This window comes from Pocillopora damicornis, chromosome 10 (assembly GCF_964200805.1).
Source record: "Pocillopora damicornis chromosome 10, jaPocDami1.2, whole genome shotgun sequence".
Classification (NCBI taxonomy): Eukaryota; Metazoa; Cnidaria; class Anthozoa; order Scleractinia; family Pocilloporidae; genus Pocillopora; species Pocillopora damicornis.
The window spans coordinates 14,653,243-14,667,826 of NC_142679.1; the positions used below are offsets into that span (position 1 = coordinate 14,653,243).

General features: G+C 38.8%; 1 protein-coding gene across 3 annotated transcripts; it reads left to right on the forward strand.

Moving 5' to 3' along the window:
• Positions 1 to 606: 606 nt before the first annotated feature.
• Positions 607 to 13,463, forward strand: LOC113665442 (potassium voltage-gated channel subfamily A member 2). Of its 3 annotated transcripts, XM_089184416.1 has the most exons (3): positions 607 to 845; positions 3,346 to 3,399; positions 10,563 to 13,463. In XM_089184416.1, exons 1-3 carry the CDS (start codon positions 800 to 802, stop codon positions 12,131 to 12,133), a joined length of 1,671 nt encoding a protein of 556 aa, XP_089040542.1. In that variant the 5' UTR covers positions 607 to 799; the 3' UTR covers positions 12,134 to 13,463. The 3 variants fall into 3 exon arrangements, with proteins under 3 accessions (XP_089040542.1, XP_089040543.1, XP_027036927.2); XM_089184417.1 differs by lacking the exons at positions 607 to 845; positions 3,346 to 3,399 and adding an exon at positions 7,101 to 7,240; XM_027181126.2 differs by lacking the exons at positions 607 to 845; positions 3,346 to 3,399 and adding an exon at positions 9,392 to 9,972.
• Positions 13,464 to 14,584: the final 1,121 nt, after the last annotated feature.

Genomic DNA, 14,584 nt, shown 5'->3' on the forward strand with positions numbered 1-14,584 from the left:
CATCTGTCCGACAGACTTATTCCACGCCGTTTTGACATAACGAACTGATCAGTAGAACTTTATAAACCAAGAAACCCTTAACCGTAATACTTTTATCATATTTTCACACGAGTGGACGCTGATCTCTTCGTTTGCAATGCATTTGCGGTACATGTGACCCTCAAATTCATGCAAAAAAAAAAAATGTGTATTTATGCCGATGGAAATAAAACCTCAGAACCACAAGAAATTTCGGTTTAGTACCTAGCTTGGCTTCTTTTCGTGCTTCAAAATGTAAATTCGATATGAAAATGATAAAAAAGTTTTTTATTTGCCTATTTGGTATTGTAGACATGACTAATGTCACTGGAACGATTAGGCAATCCCATAATTTTCCAGGAGGAGGAGGTATCGCCGGAAGTGAATCCGGTGCTTCAACTTCCGGCACCTGTTGGAACGTTGGGAATAATGACCCTTAGAAACATAAATAATTAAGAAGTATTTATGAACTCTATTTTTGCCAATAACAGCGCCTTCATATGAATGGGTGCATCGTCACAAAAGTGTAAGCAATGAACTCGGATCTGCATTAGTAATAAAACCGTGCGGTCGCTTAAGCATATCAAATAAGGTATCATGCGCTGTTGTCGGATGGAGAGCGATGAACGCAGTCGGCGTGGGAAAGTGCGACATAGCATGAAAACGACGCTCGTGATTCAGAAACAAACTCATCTCCTTGAGTTGATGAAACAATGATCAGTTTTGAAAGTCTTTAGTTCGATTTGGATTTTCGTGTAAGCGAGTTAAAGAGGAAGACGTCATGTATGCTTCATTAGTGAACACTCAGGCGTCGGGCGATGTGACAGGTAAGGTTAAATCTAATGAACGGTGGTTTATGTTCTTTATATAAAGGTCTGGGTCACGCTATTAGCCTTCGTAAGCGACTAGAGGATTTTTGCGAAGACAACACCGAGAAAAATGCGTTTATGTGCCGTGTTGGGAAATTTTTGCATCCACGATCTAAATGTCTTAGCATCCTTTTTTCGAATGTATCAGATACCAACTTGAAATAGAGGTGTGATATCAAGAAGCGAAGATTAGGCGGCACAGCAAAGAAAATGTTGTATTTTAAAATAGTTGGAATTTTCAAGAAAACTGTCGTAGACAGCTGGTGTAATGGATTTTGGTGATATCGACATACGGTGGTAATTGATAAAACCAGCGCATTTAAAACATCTTAGTAGTATATCTAATTACTCTCAATTAGAATGAAAAAGAGAGCAGAAGAAAGTAAATGGATCGAGAAACTGTAGATTATTTTTGCCAAAAACTGCACGGGTGGTAAAAGATTATGGATTTTGGGCTGGAAAGGGAGACGGTTACCTTCGGCTTTCCCCGAGGGATTTCTGGCAGAAGCTTTTTTTTGTTGGTGTAAAATCGACCATAAGACGCGCGTAAATAATTGAGTGTTTATTTTCTGTTTTGTCAGTCACAAATAGAAAGATACTTAAATCTAAATTGCCTCCTTGATAAATATTCTCTAAATTTGAGAGTTATATTACGTGGGATTATTCTCAAATGTAATGAAGAACTGTGTCCTTTTCAGTTGCTATCGACTGCTTGAGTTCTTAATTCTACAATTTTTCGCTAAGGGTTTTTCGTCTGAGCTTAATTTACAAGCTTATAGAATACCACTACTTGAAAACATGTTTTGGAAAGTCAGGCGAACGGTCAGATAGGGGGTGAGGATAATTTTAAGAACTTTTTACAATTTGCAAAGAATTTTTTTTCGAAATTCGTGATAGCTTACCTACGGATTATGAATTATGCAGTGCTGTATGTTTACTGGGGAGATACAAATTTATTTGACAAAGATCATTGAATGGTCTGCAAAGCTACTGAAGTAAATATTTTATGGGTTCCATTAAGGTTTGTTTCTGAGGAAAATCATATCATAGCTCAAGAGAATCTTGTTTTACGGTTCATGGAAACTGTCATCATATCGCGGATAAGGCTGACGAAACAAGCCTAATTCATGTAAAAGATAAGATATTCTTGTGGTTTAAATTATCATTGATATCATTGAATGTCACAGTGATAAAAGCATGTGATTAGTAAACTATAACAATAACCACATCATGTCATTTCTCTTTGTTTACGTCAATAACTTAGATTGAAAGCGTCTGTTTGATAGAAACGTCCTGCAGTATGCAAAATTGGAATACTTCTGTACAAACTTTTTCGTAATTTCTTTTTTCGAGAGACCATGATATTGCAATTCGACATATTTTATCAGTTTTTATTAATCACGCCTTGAAGTCATCTTCAGTGAGAGGAGAATAACCTATCTTTGCTTATCTTAAATAATTTATAACAAAATTTTCAAAGACTTAGATGTAAATATCGTACTGAAATGAATTATCTAACAAATCGCTTCAGTTTATTGAGATTCAGATTCAAAATTTCCAGGAAAAAACGAGGATGGAAAAAACTCGAAGTATTAGTTGACTCTTTGAACGATTCTTAAGGAAGCAACGCAATCTCGACTCATTAAATCTGTTAGACGATTATTACACGTAACGATCTCTCAGGTAAACATGGATTGTTGATGTAAAAAGCTCGCCCACCATATTTGATACCAGCTTGAACGACTTGGACGTGAAAAGGACGATATTGGAGGTAACTGTTTGACGAAAAAGCTTTACAAGTTGCCTCGTTCCCAAGGTTCTTTCGGTTTTCGTAATTTTGAAATCCAAGAAACTTATAAGGTCTGAGGACCAGTTTTGATTGCAGTACAGGTCGGTAGAGTAGGTTGTTTGATTAATGAGAGAAGGCGCTCGTTTACTCCCTAGCGAGAGGCAAACAGCCGCATTCTACAAAAATGAAAGCTCGTTAAAGTTTGCGAACGCAATGCATAAAAGCCTTCAATGCAATCAGCATCAAGAGATCATCAAGATCAGAGACTGAAACAGTTATTTGATAATATCGATCAAATGAATATCGAAATGGGCCAATGAGAATTCAAAGTGAAATCCAGTTAACCTCCTGAAGCGCGGGAAAATGCGGGTGACCAAACTGAGATTTAAATTTGAATGGTTGAGAGAGTGGCTCGAGTTTTTAAACGCGGGAAAACGCCAGTGGTGATCAGTTTAAGTTTTGCTACTTGTTGGAGGAGAGGTTAGCGCCAGTTTTCTAGATCAGTTACAGGATGAAGTGAAGCTAATCCATTAAATCCCGGATATCTTTCGATAAACAGTTGCAAGTTGCTCTGATCACCGGGTTGCGAACAACTCGGCCCACTAAGTTACAATTAATTCTAAAGCATAAAGTAATTGACTATTGATGCGGTTCTTTGTTGATCATTAGATTCAGGGAGCAGGATGCGACACCTTTACCCTTATAGCCACAGCGACAATTCAGGTGAGTGAATGAACATGTGGTAATATCTGAAACATTGCACAAAAGGTCAAAAACTCAAAATGCAGCAAAAACAGACGATCAATTATAAAGAACAACAAATTAAACAAATGATTTAAAAATTGACTTAAAGCAGCGACAACAGCAGAATACAACACTAGCATTTGCCTGTTACCCATTAACAACGGCTTAATTTCGATCATTTTGACCCGTTAACGTCATTACTTTGTAAATGCATCGGAATATCCTGTTGCCGGTTACAAAAGAGGGCTGTAAAAAGTCCGGAAAAAAAATCCCATTAATGGGTTCGGGTTCTTTTTTCTCGTAACTTTTTTCAGTAAAATTACCAAAACTTCCCGAGCTCTTCTCACCGGTTATTTTTTGCTGCCTTTGACTTTCGCCCTTTTATCATTAAATTGCTTTCGACAAAGATAAGGTAGATACACACAACCCCCAGAACAAGCGAAAAAGTCTTGTTTACCTCAGGAGCGCATTCGATGCGCTTGGTGTGCTGATACGCTCACTTTACGAATTGCAAGTTCCGACATGCTCAACAGAGCTAGTTCTGTTCGAAGGCTTCTGTGGAGTTTTGGCTCGAGAAAAGTCTTTATTAGATAACATTAATTATAATCCATCAGAAATTTTGCATGTGCGTGATTGGTTTTTAATACGTTACGTGACCGAATATTTTCCTAGCTAAAACTGGGGAATATCCGTGGATAATCCCCCAAGTGAAATTCCCCAATTTTCAAACCTTACGTCCACTCCGATAAAAGTCTTCGTTCAAAATTTAATTCAAGTCGAAAAAGCGTTAAGGTATTGTTAAAGAAGAAGGGACATGTTTGTTTGTTCATAAAATCTTACAAATGAGACTGAAAAGTAAACCATGATTTCACCCAGCAAACAGTGAGTTGTTCGTTAACGTTTTCCTCGCGAGTTGCAAAAAATATTTGAAGGATATGAAACACAATAGCCCCATTTGATGTGAAAATGTTGTCCTTGGACATTATCTGTTCCCCAAGGCTCACAGATTCCTCGAGCTTCGCTTTTGGAAAACTGTTCTCATCTCGGAACAGATAAGAGCAGATGTCCGCGGACAAATATCCGTATAACATTTGCGCCAAACGGAGGCTATTGTTTTTATACGGTAAAAGATCGTCTGTTCGTTGTTCGTTAAATTCTCGTACATTTTAGTAATTTTAAAGGAGAATAGAATTCAAGAAAAAATACAATAGTGGCAGAACTGAATGGAAACACCTATGGTTCGGCCGATTTCAAACAACTTTCACGCGATTTCAGTAGCCACGCGGCGGACAAACCTCAAATATATTTCTTTAAACTTCTGGATGTGTAATAGCGTTGGAGCTATTTTTGTCTGAAAATTAGATTCATTTAAGGGGGCGCAACGGAAAATTTTTCATGACTTATCAGGGTGCAAAAATCGTCAATCAATATGCCCTAAAATTGTCTTATTCAAATCTACGAAAGACTTGGTTCCTCGGACGAAATGAACGCTCGACGTTTTTTGCAGACGCAGTTGGCCCAAAGATTATTCCTCACCGTGACTGCATGATGCACACTTCAAGGGCGTGATAATAAATATATCTTTGGAAATATCTTTCCGCGTAAAGAACTGCAAGAAATACTTTTTAATTAAAGCAATCCAGTATAATCCAGCCAAAATGTTGGCTGATTTTTATCATTACGCATCGATAGACAATCTTGACTCTGAAGAACGATTGCATTGCCTTGTCTTATTGGTTGGGCAACGTAACCGCGCATTTTGACTACCTATCTCTGACGTTGACTCGAATGCTGCCTTATAATTTTAACTGTCATTTGATCCAGGCTCAAACTGTCTTAGTATTTGAGGTCAGAGTCTCCATCTGTGTCGAAAAATCAAATAAACAAAACAAAACAAAACATTGTGGGAGAGAGTCTTTTGATGTGCTCATTGCGGGGCAAATTTAGGAAGTTTTGCTACAATCGTATGTTTTGAACATGGTCAAACAAGGGACTTATCGAAAAGCTACTCCATAACAGACCATTTTCATAAGCATGCCTTTGTTTTCCAATTATACACTGGAATTTGAGGTCGATCGGACAAATTAAATAAAATATTTATAAGTACCACTCTGATGACAATTACCTTAATCCTATTTGTGGTTCGACCTCGTAGAAATCAGCGGTTCCCTAAGATTATGTTTTAAAACGGAGTCTGCCTCCCCATTGCCATAATTGCAATGGTTATCCATGGAAAAAAAAAAAAGAGAGAACAAAAAAACGTGTTGAAACAGCGAGGCTTTCGGAAGGCAGTCACACAGACGCTTCACATCGACAGTTCTAGCCTGGAACCAAGCTTTTTTACGACTAAGATAACATAAGTAACTAGCTGTTACATTTCGGGATCTAGAACCTGCTAAAATCCACGAAAAAGGCGTCTCAACTTATCGTAGTAACATTTTAACGAACAATTTATTACTTCAAGATGATTCAATTAGGTTCCCAAGTTTCATTTGCCCGCCGCCACACTTAGAGAATTCGGGAGACTCACCACAAAACCGGAAAAGCCGAAGTCAACAAATGTGTTCGTTTTTCGTTTGCTCAGGAGTTTACTTTCCAACCAAGTTTCTGTTGATAATTATCAGCAAAGTTACCATCTCAAATCATTTCTAAAAAATCTGATGCATAGTTTCACTTTTAATTCCAACCCGACGGAGGAAAGAGACACTTTCTCTGGGGCTGGTATATTTTCATTGTAAGTAATTAGTTAATCTAATTTTCAACATACTCGGACAGATCTTAGATTGAATTAGTGAAAGATTAGGTTTAAGACCATATAAGCTTTTTGTGGTTTAATATCATTCGCGAACGAGTCGTTGTAAATTAAAAAAGCCTTTTAGCATCTTCTGTATTTGAACTGAGGCCTGTATTTATGATCTTCGCGGCCTTATTTAGCTCTCACTATGTTGTGAATAATCCTCCTCCAAGTTTAAGTGATTTTGTCAAGCCAACCTAAGCTATGGTTCGAATGCAATTAACTCGCGCGATGCAGCAGTGATGTACGCGTTGTTGCCGTCTCAACAGAGATGGAGATTGATAGAGCTCTCAGAACAATTAGAAATAGCACAAACAACGAAAACGCTACGCTTAGAAGGGTGCTTAGCCACAAATTGTTAATGGTGGAGCACAAGTACTTTTCAAGCTTAGTTGCGACCTCCCTAAAGTCAGTTATTTCAATTCGTAAATCTTAGCCAATAGGGCCGGCAAATAATCAGTTGAACAAATCAAAAACTGGTTGGGGGTCGCGTTGCAAACAAAGCATTTCATTGATTGAAATCCAGCTCTGACTCGCATTTTCAGCTGACTCTTCGTGTTTTTCAGTATCATATATCTCCCGCACCCAACATGATACCAAGAAGAAAGAAAAAAAAAAAAAGAAAAAAAAAAGCGGCCCTGAGTTCTGCCTTAAATCTAATTTAAACTCAGTGTCTTCGGCTTAGCGTGATCTGAGGCAAGCTAAAACAACGAAACAAACTAGAGTTGTATCAAGGAATAAGTAAGCGTGCAAAATATCCCGATACGCAAAAGTGGAATTTTCTCCGTAAAATAATAAAACTTAAGGTCGATTTTTTGTTCTTCCATGTGTTCAAGGTCATAGGCGAGAGTTGAAACTCTGTAGGGAGGCCGGACATATATTGATCACGCCGATTTATTCAATGCCATTTAAAGCTGAGATTCAGCAACGTGCGTCAAAAGGGATGAGCGAATATCAGATCTTACCATGTTTATCTAAAAACGCTTTGAGAGGCCCCAGTAACAGAGAACTCCTCTCTCGCGCCAGGTAGGTTACTGATCAAGTCTCGATGCCATTTTTTCGTTTTTTTGCCCTGCAGTCGTACCTGTTGAAAACATGTCTGCTTCCTTCTGTGGTTTTGAACTATTAAAGGGGCGGGAGTCTGCCCTGAATTTGAATTTATAATCTTGATATTTGCCATTTTTTGTGAGGATCAATTGAATGTGTTCGAAGTCAAACTCGACAAATACGAACCTCGTATACGTTTTTGAATATTTTTGTTAGACGAATTTTGTGGTAAAGGATAATGCTAATCTTTACCCTCCGACTACCTGTTTGTTTAACAACGATTTGATATCGTAGAGCGAAAAGGCAGATTATGATGGCACCTCTAAATTAGAGTAAAAAATTCCTTTTGTCATGTTCACTTATTTATCAAGCTAATCGTAGGATTTTGGAGGTATGAGAAATAAATGGCTTTTAAGCAACTGCTGCATACGTTTTCGTGGGTTTCAGATTTAAAACCCATGTCAAATTTTCGATTCAAACGAATTGAACGCCCACGTGGCGGACGAAATTCCATCAGTTCTTTTCCATCAAAACGAACCAATGATCAAGCCGTCCGCGGCTTTGTAATGAGGTTTTGTCTGTGATAATTATCACGAATATTTTGCCATATGGCTGAAAATATGTAATTATCCTGTTCTGGCGACATCGCTTTCACATTCTGTCGATTCACGATTCCCTTTCACGATATCTAATGAAATGGTTCACTGAGCACGATACTGTTGTCGCGTGACCATTTTGCCCAGTTTTAATTGATCTGTTGTTCGTAGCGTATGAGCTGTAGGACTCATATCACCTTCAAAACATTCAGTAGCGATGGAGCGATGATAAGCCGTAGGTCTGGCATAAGGCCCACAGGGTCTATTTTGACTGCGAAACCGCAGCATTTGTTTGGTTAATTTGACCCTCATATGGTATTTTTCTCACAGATTTGTTTTAACAGTAGAATGATTTCGTCTCTCTGTTCGGCGGGTGGTCCGAATTATTCCATCGATTTCAAGCTGAAAATAAGCAAAAAAAAAAAAAAAAAAGAGAAAAAAAAAAGCTCGTGGGTCTGTGGCTTGGTGATTTCGGCATAATCGAAAGAAGCAGGATAGCAAACCACAAAATTATCGAAAATTGTTTGGTTCAAGCAAGAAAATTGCTTTACTTTTAAACGTCAGAAACACATTTACTGGCGCGAATCCCATGAAATAGCACCTAAGAATCCCTGACAAACGACAAACAGCAATCGTCACGGTTGTTTACAGTAAGTGAGCGCTTTCATCTCATAACTCTTGCATGAAATGTAATTCCAGTGGTCTCACATTAGCAGGTACAAAAATTTTATTAGTAACCGGTGGAAACCACAAGCTTTTGTCCGCCTTCGGGGGTGGGTTGGTGTAAAAGACCCTTGTCAAACTGGCTCAAATAAAACGAAAACAGGAATAGTACACACGAAAACAAACAAACAAACAAAACGAGTATTGCTCAAAACACTATCTTTTCCCTTATGCGTAAAGAAAAACACCAGCAACCTTTTGCAAAGTGACATTCTACTAGAATTGACATAGAGCGAGATCTTTTTCCCTCAATCTATGCTGAATATTTTAGGTAATTTTCACCGATTCGGTACTACAATAGTTGTAAGTTAAGCATCGTGTTAGCTCACTAATAAAATTCCCAACAATGGCGGATAACTTTTAGGTTTTTCTGCTTGTTAAATATTGTTGCCAAGTACTGTAAATATTCTTTCTACACTGCGTGCGTCTCCAAGGAATAGACAAGGGTTTTCTGCTGTCTCAGGATTGTGCTTTTGTTTTCCAATGAAACCGAGCTATAAAATTACTTACCCGAGTTTTAAAAAGTATTTCAATTCAAAAACCTTTGTTTGGCGCTGTTTGCAATAAATGTCATGTTTGTGCATTTACGTCCAGGCGCCACGAATTTTTGCATATTTTTATTGCTCTAATTTTTTGTTCCCAGCAAAGTCTTCATAAAATTAGTATATATACATTTCATGCTTTCGAACTGGTGAGTACTCGGCAGCAAAAATGACTGTGTCTGAAAAAGAAAAAAAAGCCTCACTAAGACATCCTAACCGGGAGATGGACGGGTAAGTTTTGGATCCAAGACTGTTAGCAGCAGGTTTCCGTTCGTGGTGTTACTATGCAAATTTTTATCACTGCCTTGAATGTAGTTACAACTTTCAATCGCGCGTGCTCAAAAACCTGGGAGCGACAATTTGTAATTTGTTTCGCCGTTGGGAAAGCTTTTCTTGGTTCGAAGGAATGCCCGACAGATAACATCGAAACCTTTGTCGAGGCAATCATTCGGCGCGAGTGAAAAGCACGCTTGGCAATTCATAACGCAACTGTAAATTCCTGCCTTCGAAGGAATTGATTCGCTTTCCCAGTGCCGCGTCGGCTATTTCACGGAGAATCGCCAAACTCAGAAGAACGGCCACTGAAGATTAATTTTTGCCTAAATGTGACCACGTGTCAAGAAAAATTGCCTTTGGACACCGATACAATGACTTTGGAGAAATTTCGATGAAAATTGTGGGTGCCTAGCGGGATTTATGGCAACATGTTTCTTGACTCTATGTTTTGAGGTGTCAGTTGGACTCGCGCCGTATAACATTGTTATCTGTCCCCACATTTGTACCCTGTATCTTCGCATTGAACTTCTGTCCGATGGAATCAAAGTTCGCTTTACTACCGTGAACAACACAAGTAAGTTATGCGACACTAGAGCAAATGTGTGTTGGTTTACGAGTGAGATTCGCGAGTACAGCTATAATACCACTCGCAAGTAGCTGCGAAGTCTTCGCAAAACATCTGCTTATATTTTCTACGCGAGCAACACCAATTTACATTTTACTCGCACAAGCGAGCGAGAAATGCGATTCTAAAAATTTAATTTGCGGTGTTTGAAGGTTGAATGTGGGCTCGGAATCGAACAGAACGCATCGAGTGAGTCGTAATGGCATGGAAAACATTTCTGTTTTTAGTATGTTTACATCCCCTTATTTACATTTCCTGTTTATTTGAAGACGTGATAATTTATTCAGTGAATTAATAAATTACAAGTTTAGATCTAAAAGGAATCAATAATTTATGAGAATCGGGCCCTTTCAGCTTCACAAGCGGGACATGTTCTCAAATTTTTAAATTTTTACTCGCTTTTTTCAAGGATTTTACTCGACCGAAAAAATGGCGCGGTATGGTCGAATTCGACGATACCGCGCGCTTGGAGATCCCCCTTTGGTCGGCAGTTCGTGTCAGTTATTAATCAAGTATTTCTCCTCGCATCCGGGCTTTAGGTTCGCCGTATTTAACAGATCGTAAACTAGAGATGGACGCGTTAACAGGAATGCCCTCTGTGACGGCGGATCCTGACAGGACTTTGACAGGCTATACGCCTGGAAGAAACAATCTACAGCCTTCAGGCAATCGCGACCAACAGCCTGGAATCATCCCCTTGACTGGAATCAAGCCTCAAGTTGTGGCGCCAGTTGAAGCGAGTGCTGACAGATTTGTTATTAACGTGAGTGGCCTGAAATTTGAAACACACGTTCAAACGCTAGAACAATACCCCGAGACCTTGCTAGGAAATGCGAATAAGCGATCGAAGTATTATGATTCCACTCGGAGTGAGTATTTCTTCGATCGCAATCGTCCCGCATTCGACGCGATTTTGTTCTATTATCAATCCGGGGGAAAACTTTTACGTCCAGCTAATGTACCCATGGATGTGTTTGCTGACGAGATTCGGTTCTACGAACTCGGAGAAGACATTTTACACAAAGTGGAACAGGAAGAAGGGTACATCGAGGAGGAGAAACCCATTCTACCCGAAAATAAATTACAACGTAAAATCTGGGAGTTATTCGAGTTTCCTGATACGTCTTTAGGAGCGCGTGTTGTTGCAATATTTTCGGTTGTTGTGATTACGCTGTCTATTGTGACATTCTGCGTCGAGACTCTACCGCAATTCAGGCCAAAAGAGGAGGATGGAACAAAGCGAAGGCAACCGTGGTTTACCCTTGAAACGGCCTGCATAATTTGGTTCACGTTTGAATACTTGATGAGGCTTATCTCGTCGCCCCAGAAGCTGGTGTTTGTGCGATCGTTTCTAAACCTGATCGACATTGTAGCTATTTTGCCTTACTATATAACACTACCCATGCAAGACACCAAAGCGTCCAGTTTCGGTGTTCTCAGGGTGATTCGGTTGGTGCGCGTGTTTCGGATTTTTAAATTGTCGCGGCATTCCAGAGGACTACAAATTTTAGGACATACACTTCGCGCAAGCTTGCGCGAGTTAGGCCTTTTAATTTTCTTTCTTCTTATTGGCGTCATCTTGTTCAGCTCGGCGGTGTATTATGCCGAAGGCGGCGAGGACGACTCGAATTTTAAAAGCATACCCGACGCTTTTTGGTGGGCTGTAGTCACAATGACAACCGTCGGATATGGAGATATGAAACCCATCACAGTCTGGGGAAAGATCGTAGGGTCGTTGTGCGCTATTTCCGGCGTGTTGACCATCGCTCTTCCGGTGCCCGTGATAGTGTCGAATTTCAACTACTTCTACCACCGCGAGAACGAGCAGAGAGCAGCCGAACAGAGCAAGAAGGAGAAGGAGCGCAAGGAAAACGAAAGACTTCAGAAAGAGAAGGAAGAAGCGGAGCAAGAACGAAAATATGGAGCCGTTGATCATAATGGAATGAACGGACCTGAAACTGGCATTGAAATGGAACTATTAACATCGCTAGACAGCATTCCTTCGAATTCTAAAGGACACAAGAACAAGGCAAACACAGCAGTTGTGGCAAATTCAATGCCTCTTGTGGATTATCCTGATTCTACTATACGATTTGAAACGGGGGTGTAACGAAGATATTTTCCCTCTTTATTGTTTTATAATTTGGAGGTATGGGGGGAAAATCGGAGTTGTACAACTGCCAGACAACAGGACTGTGTCAGAACGTTCAAGCAGAATGAATCGCCACAGCAGAAATCGCCCAAGATCGAGGAACATGGATGAGTGCCACTTTTCCACGTAGCACCAATGGAATGAATGCGGGCGAAGCTCCGAAATAGCGAGCACAAGAGATTTTTCCTTGCGGCTTGTGAAATAATTAGAAATAACCTGCTTGTTATAGCAGTGTGACCAAAGAAACAGAAAATCCAGGTATCATGTAATGCTGTTAGAACAAAAAAAGAAACAAATTACAGCAACATAGTCTTTGCTACATCCAAGAGTAACCACTTTGACTTCGTGAAGAGATGGATTCGTTTTTTTTTATATATGTAAAATTCACTAATTTATAATTGATATGCTGCACAAAGATAGCACGCGGCGGCCAACCGGCCAAGAATGATGAGCCAAAGAAATTTAGTTTGTATTTGAATAAAAGCTTGTAGGAAATAACGAGTTACATGTAGTTAGAGAGATAGGAGATATTTTTTATTCTTTCCGTGTCTGGCAACAAAGTTGTGCGGAATATTCTTGTTTTTCGTTTTTCAATTCTTCGGTTCCCGTGGTGAAAATTTTGCGAGCCTACAACCCTCGGATTGAATACGAAAATTCGAACTTCCAGGGTAACTGATTTCTGCATCTTTGAGCCCAGCAAATGCGACTTTAAGGGCTTTCCGAGACCTGTAAACTATCACTGAGAAACTTAAATACCCACAACTTTTAGATTTAACTGAAAAGAAATTCTAGTGGTCAAGTGTATGAACGAAGAGGTGACGATTGTTAAGAATTTTAGCCAAAGGCAAGATAAGCCCGCCGTTAACGAGGCTTTCGATAAAGACACTTTTTGTTGAAAGCATCGAAAACAAACGAGAAATCTAAACAATGAAAAAGACAGAAGTACTTTGTAGAATAACATTGGCTAAGAGGGATTCGTGAAATATGATGTTGTGATATGTGACAATATTCTGTCAGACTCGTTGGTTACGGGTATGACCCAAAACAATGTAGAATTTAAAACTTCTATTAAAAATAAACATAAAAAAGATCCTCTGGCCAAACCGGAGAACGTTACAGGCTGGCGTATTTGAAATGTATCGTATAATTTTGAAAGCACAGAGAGTGGAGGCCAGTCGAATATTACAGGCAAAAGCCATTTTAATACAAGTAAAATTGATGTGCTGGACACGCGTCTAGGAAATGATTAAGAACACCTTTGTAACATTAAAAAATTTTATTGAAGAAAGCTTGTCTACAAATGCATTTTCTTTAAATCTAAGGAATTGTTAGAGAACGTGATTCAAACATTTTTTTTGGTGTTTACATCTCTGGACTCGACACTTCGGCGACAAGTAATTGAAATAGAAGATGGGCTGATTTCTACGGGTTTTTTTTTTTTACGTTTTTGGCGATGAACTAATTTCTATTTTTGATGTATTGTTTTGAATTAAAAGAAAGATTGAACTTTGCTGATTTCAGTTTAGCCTTTGTTATTCAACACGTCCACCGAAGGCATCTTAAAAGTTCTTGTTCAAATTCATTAAAACCACGTTTTTTCGACTCTATGAATATTTTTACATTTGGAGTCTCACTATTTAATCGGAATACTACTCTGTGATTGGCGTGAACGCCTTATGGTTTCATTAAAACTACAATTGTTTACCTCTTGTCCGTTGAATAACCGAGTCACTCCGAATTTAAAATAGAATAATTTTCTGTTTTCTTCTAGAAAGTTTTTAAGCGCCGTGTTCCGGCGAAAGCTGGCTTTTTCAGTGGAAAGTGTTCGAATTGAAATGGTAGTAATCTTGAACGGGAGAACAGAGCGAAGAATAATAATTGAAAATGTTTCACATCTTGCTGCAATATGATTATTTCGTACATATGTATTTTTTCATTCATTGTTTCTGAGTAAATAGTGTAATTTTCGAAGATTGTCGATGGCAGAGACCCTCATTTCTTTATCTTTCACGAATGAAAAAAATTACACCGGTATCGCTTTCAGTATTTGACAATTTCGATTTTAAAAAAATTACAATTTTTAACCGCGGACTTATCAATGTTTATAAAAAAAATAAGCCCCAGCTGGGAAAATAAATTGGTTTTATTTAACTTTTCAGCGAATTGCCTGGTTTTTTATGCTGTTGGATACTTTTGACGAAAGAAAATCGTTAATTTTGAGGCAAAGTGGCTAAATTTTTTTAGGAAACCGAGCATCCATTATAGTGTCCCCGAACGAATGTCATCATTTGTCGCAAAAATAATTCAAACGTGAACGCCTTCTGATCAGAGTCCAAATTCTTTTGTTTTTTCATGAGAGAAAATTGCGCCGAACAACAGCTACCCGTTATTTATAATTTAAAAGTAAAC

Bases quoted from the DNA above. Each gene is read 5' to 3' on its own strand.
- LOC113665442 (XM_027181126.2), top strand. From the start codon at position 9,819: ATGGCAACATGTTTCTTGACTCTATGTTTTGAGGTGTCAGTTGGACTC. The intron at 9,973-10,562 runs GTAAGTTATGCG...TCCGGGCTTTAG, and splicing joins TACTACCGTGAACAACACAA to GTTCGCCGTATTTAACAGAT.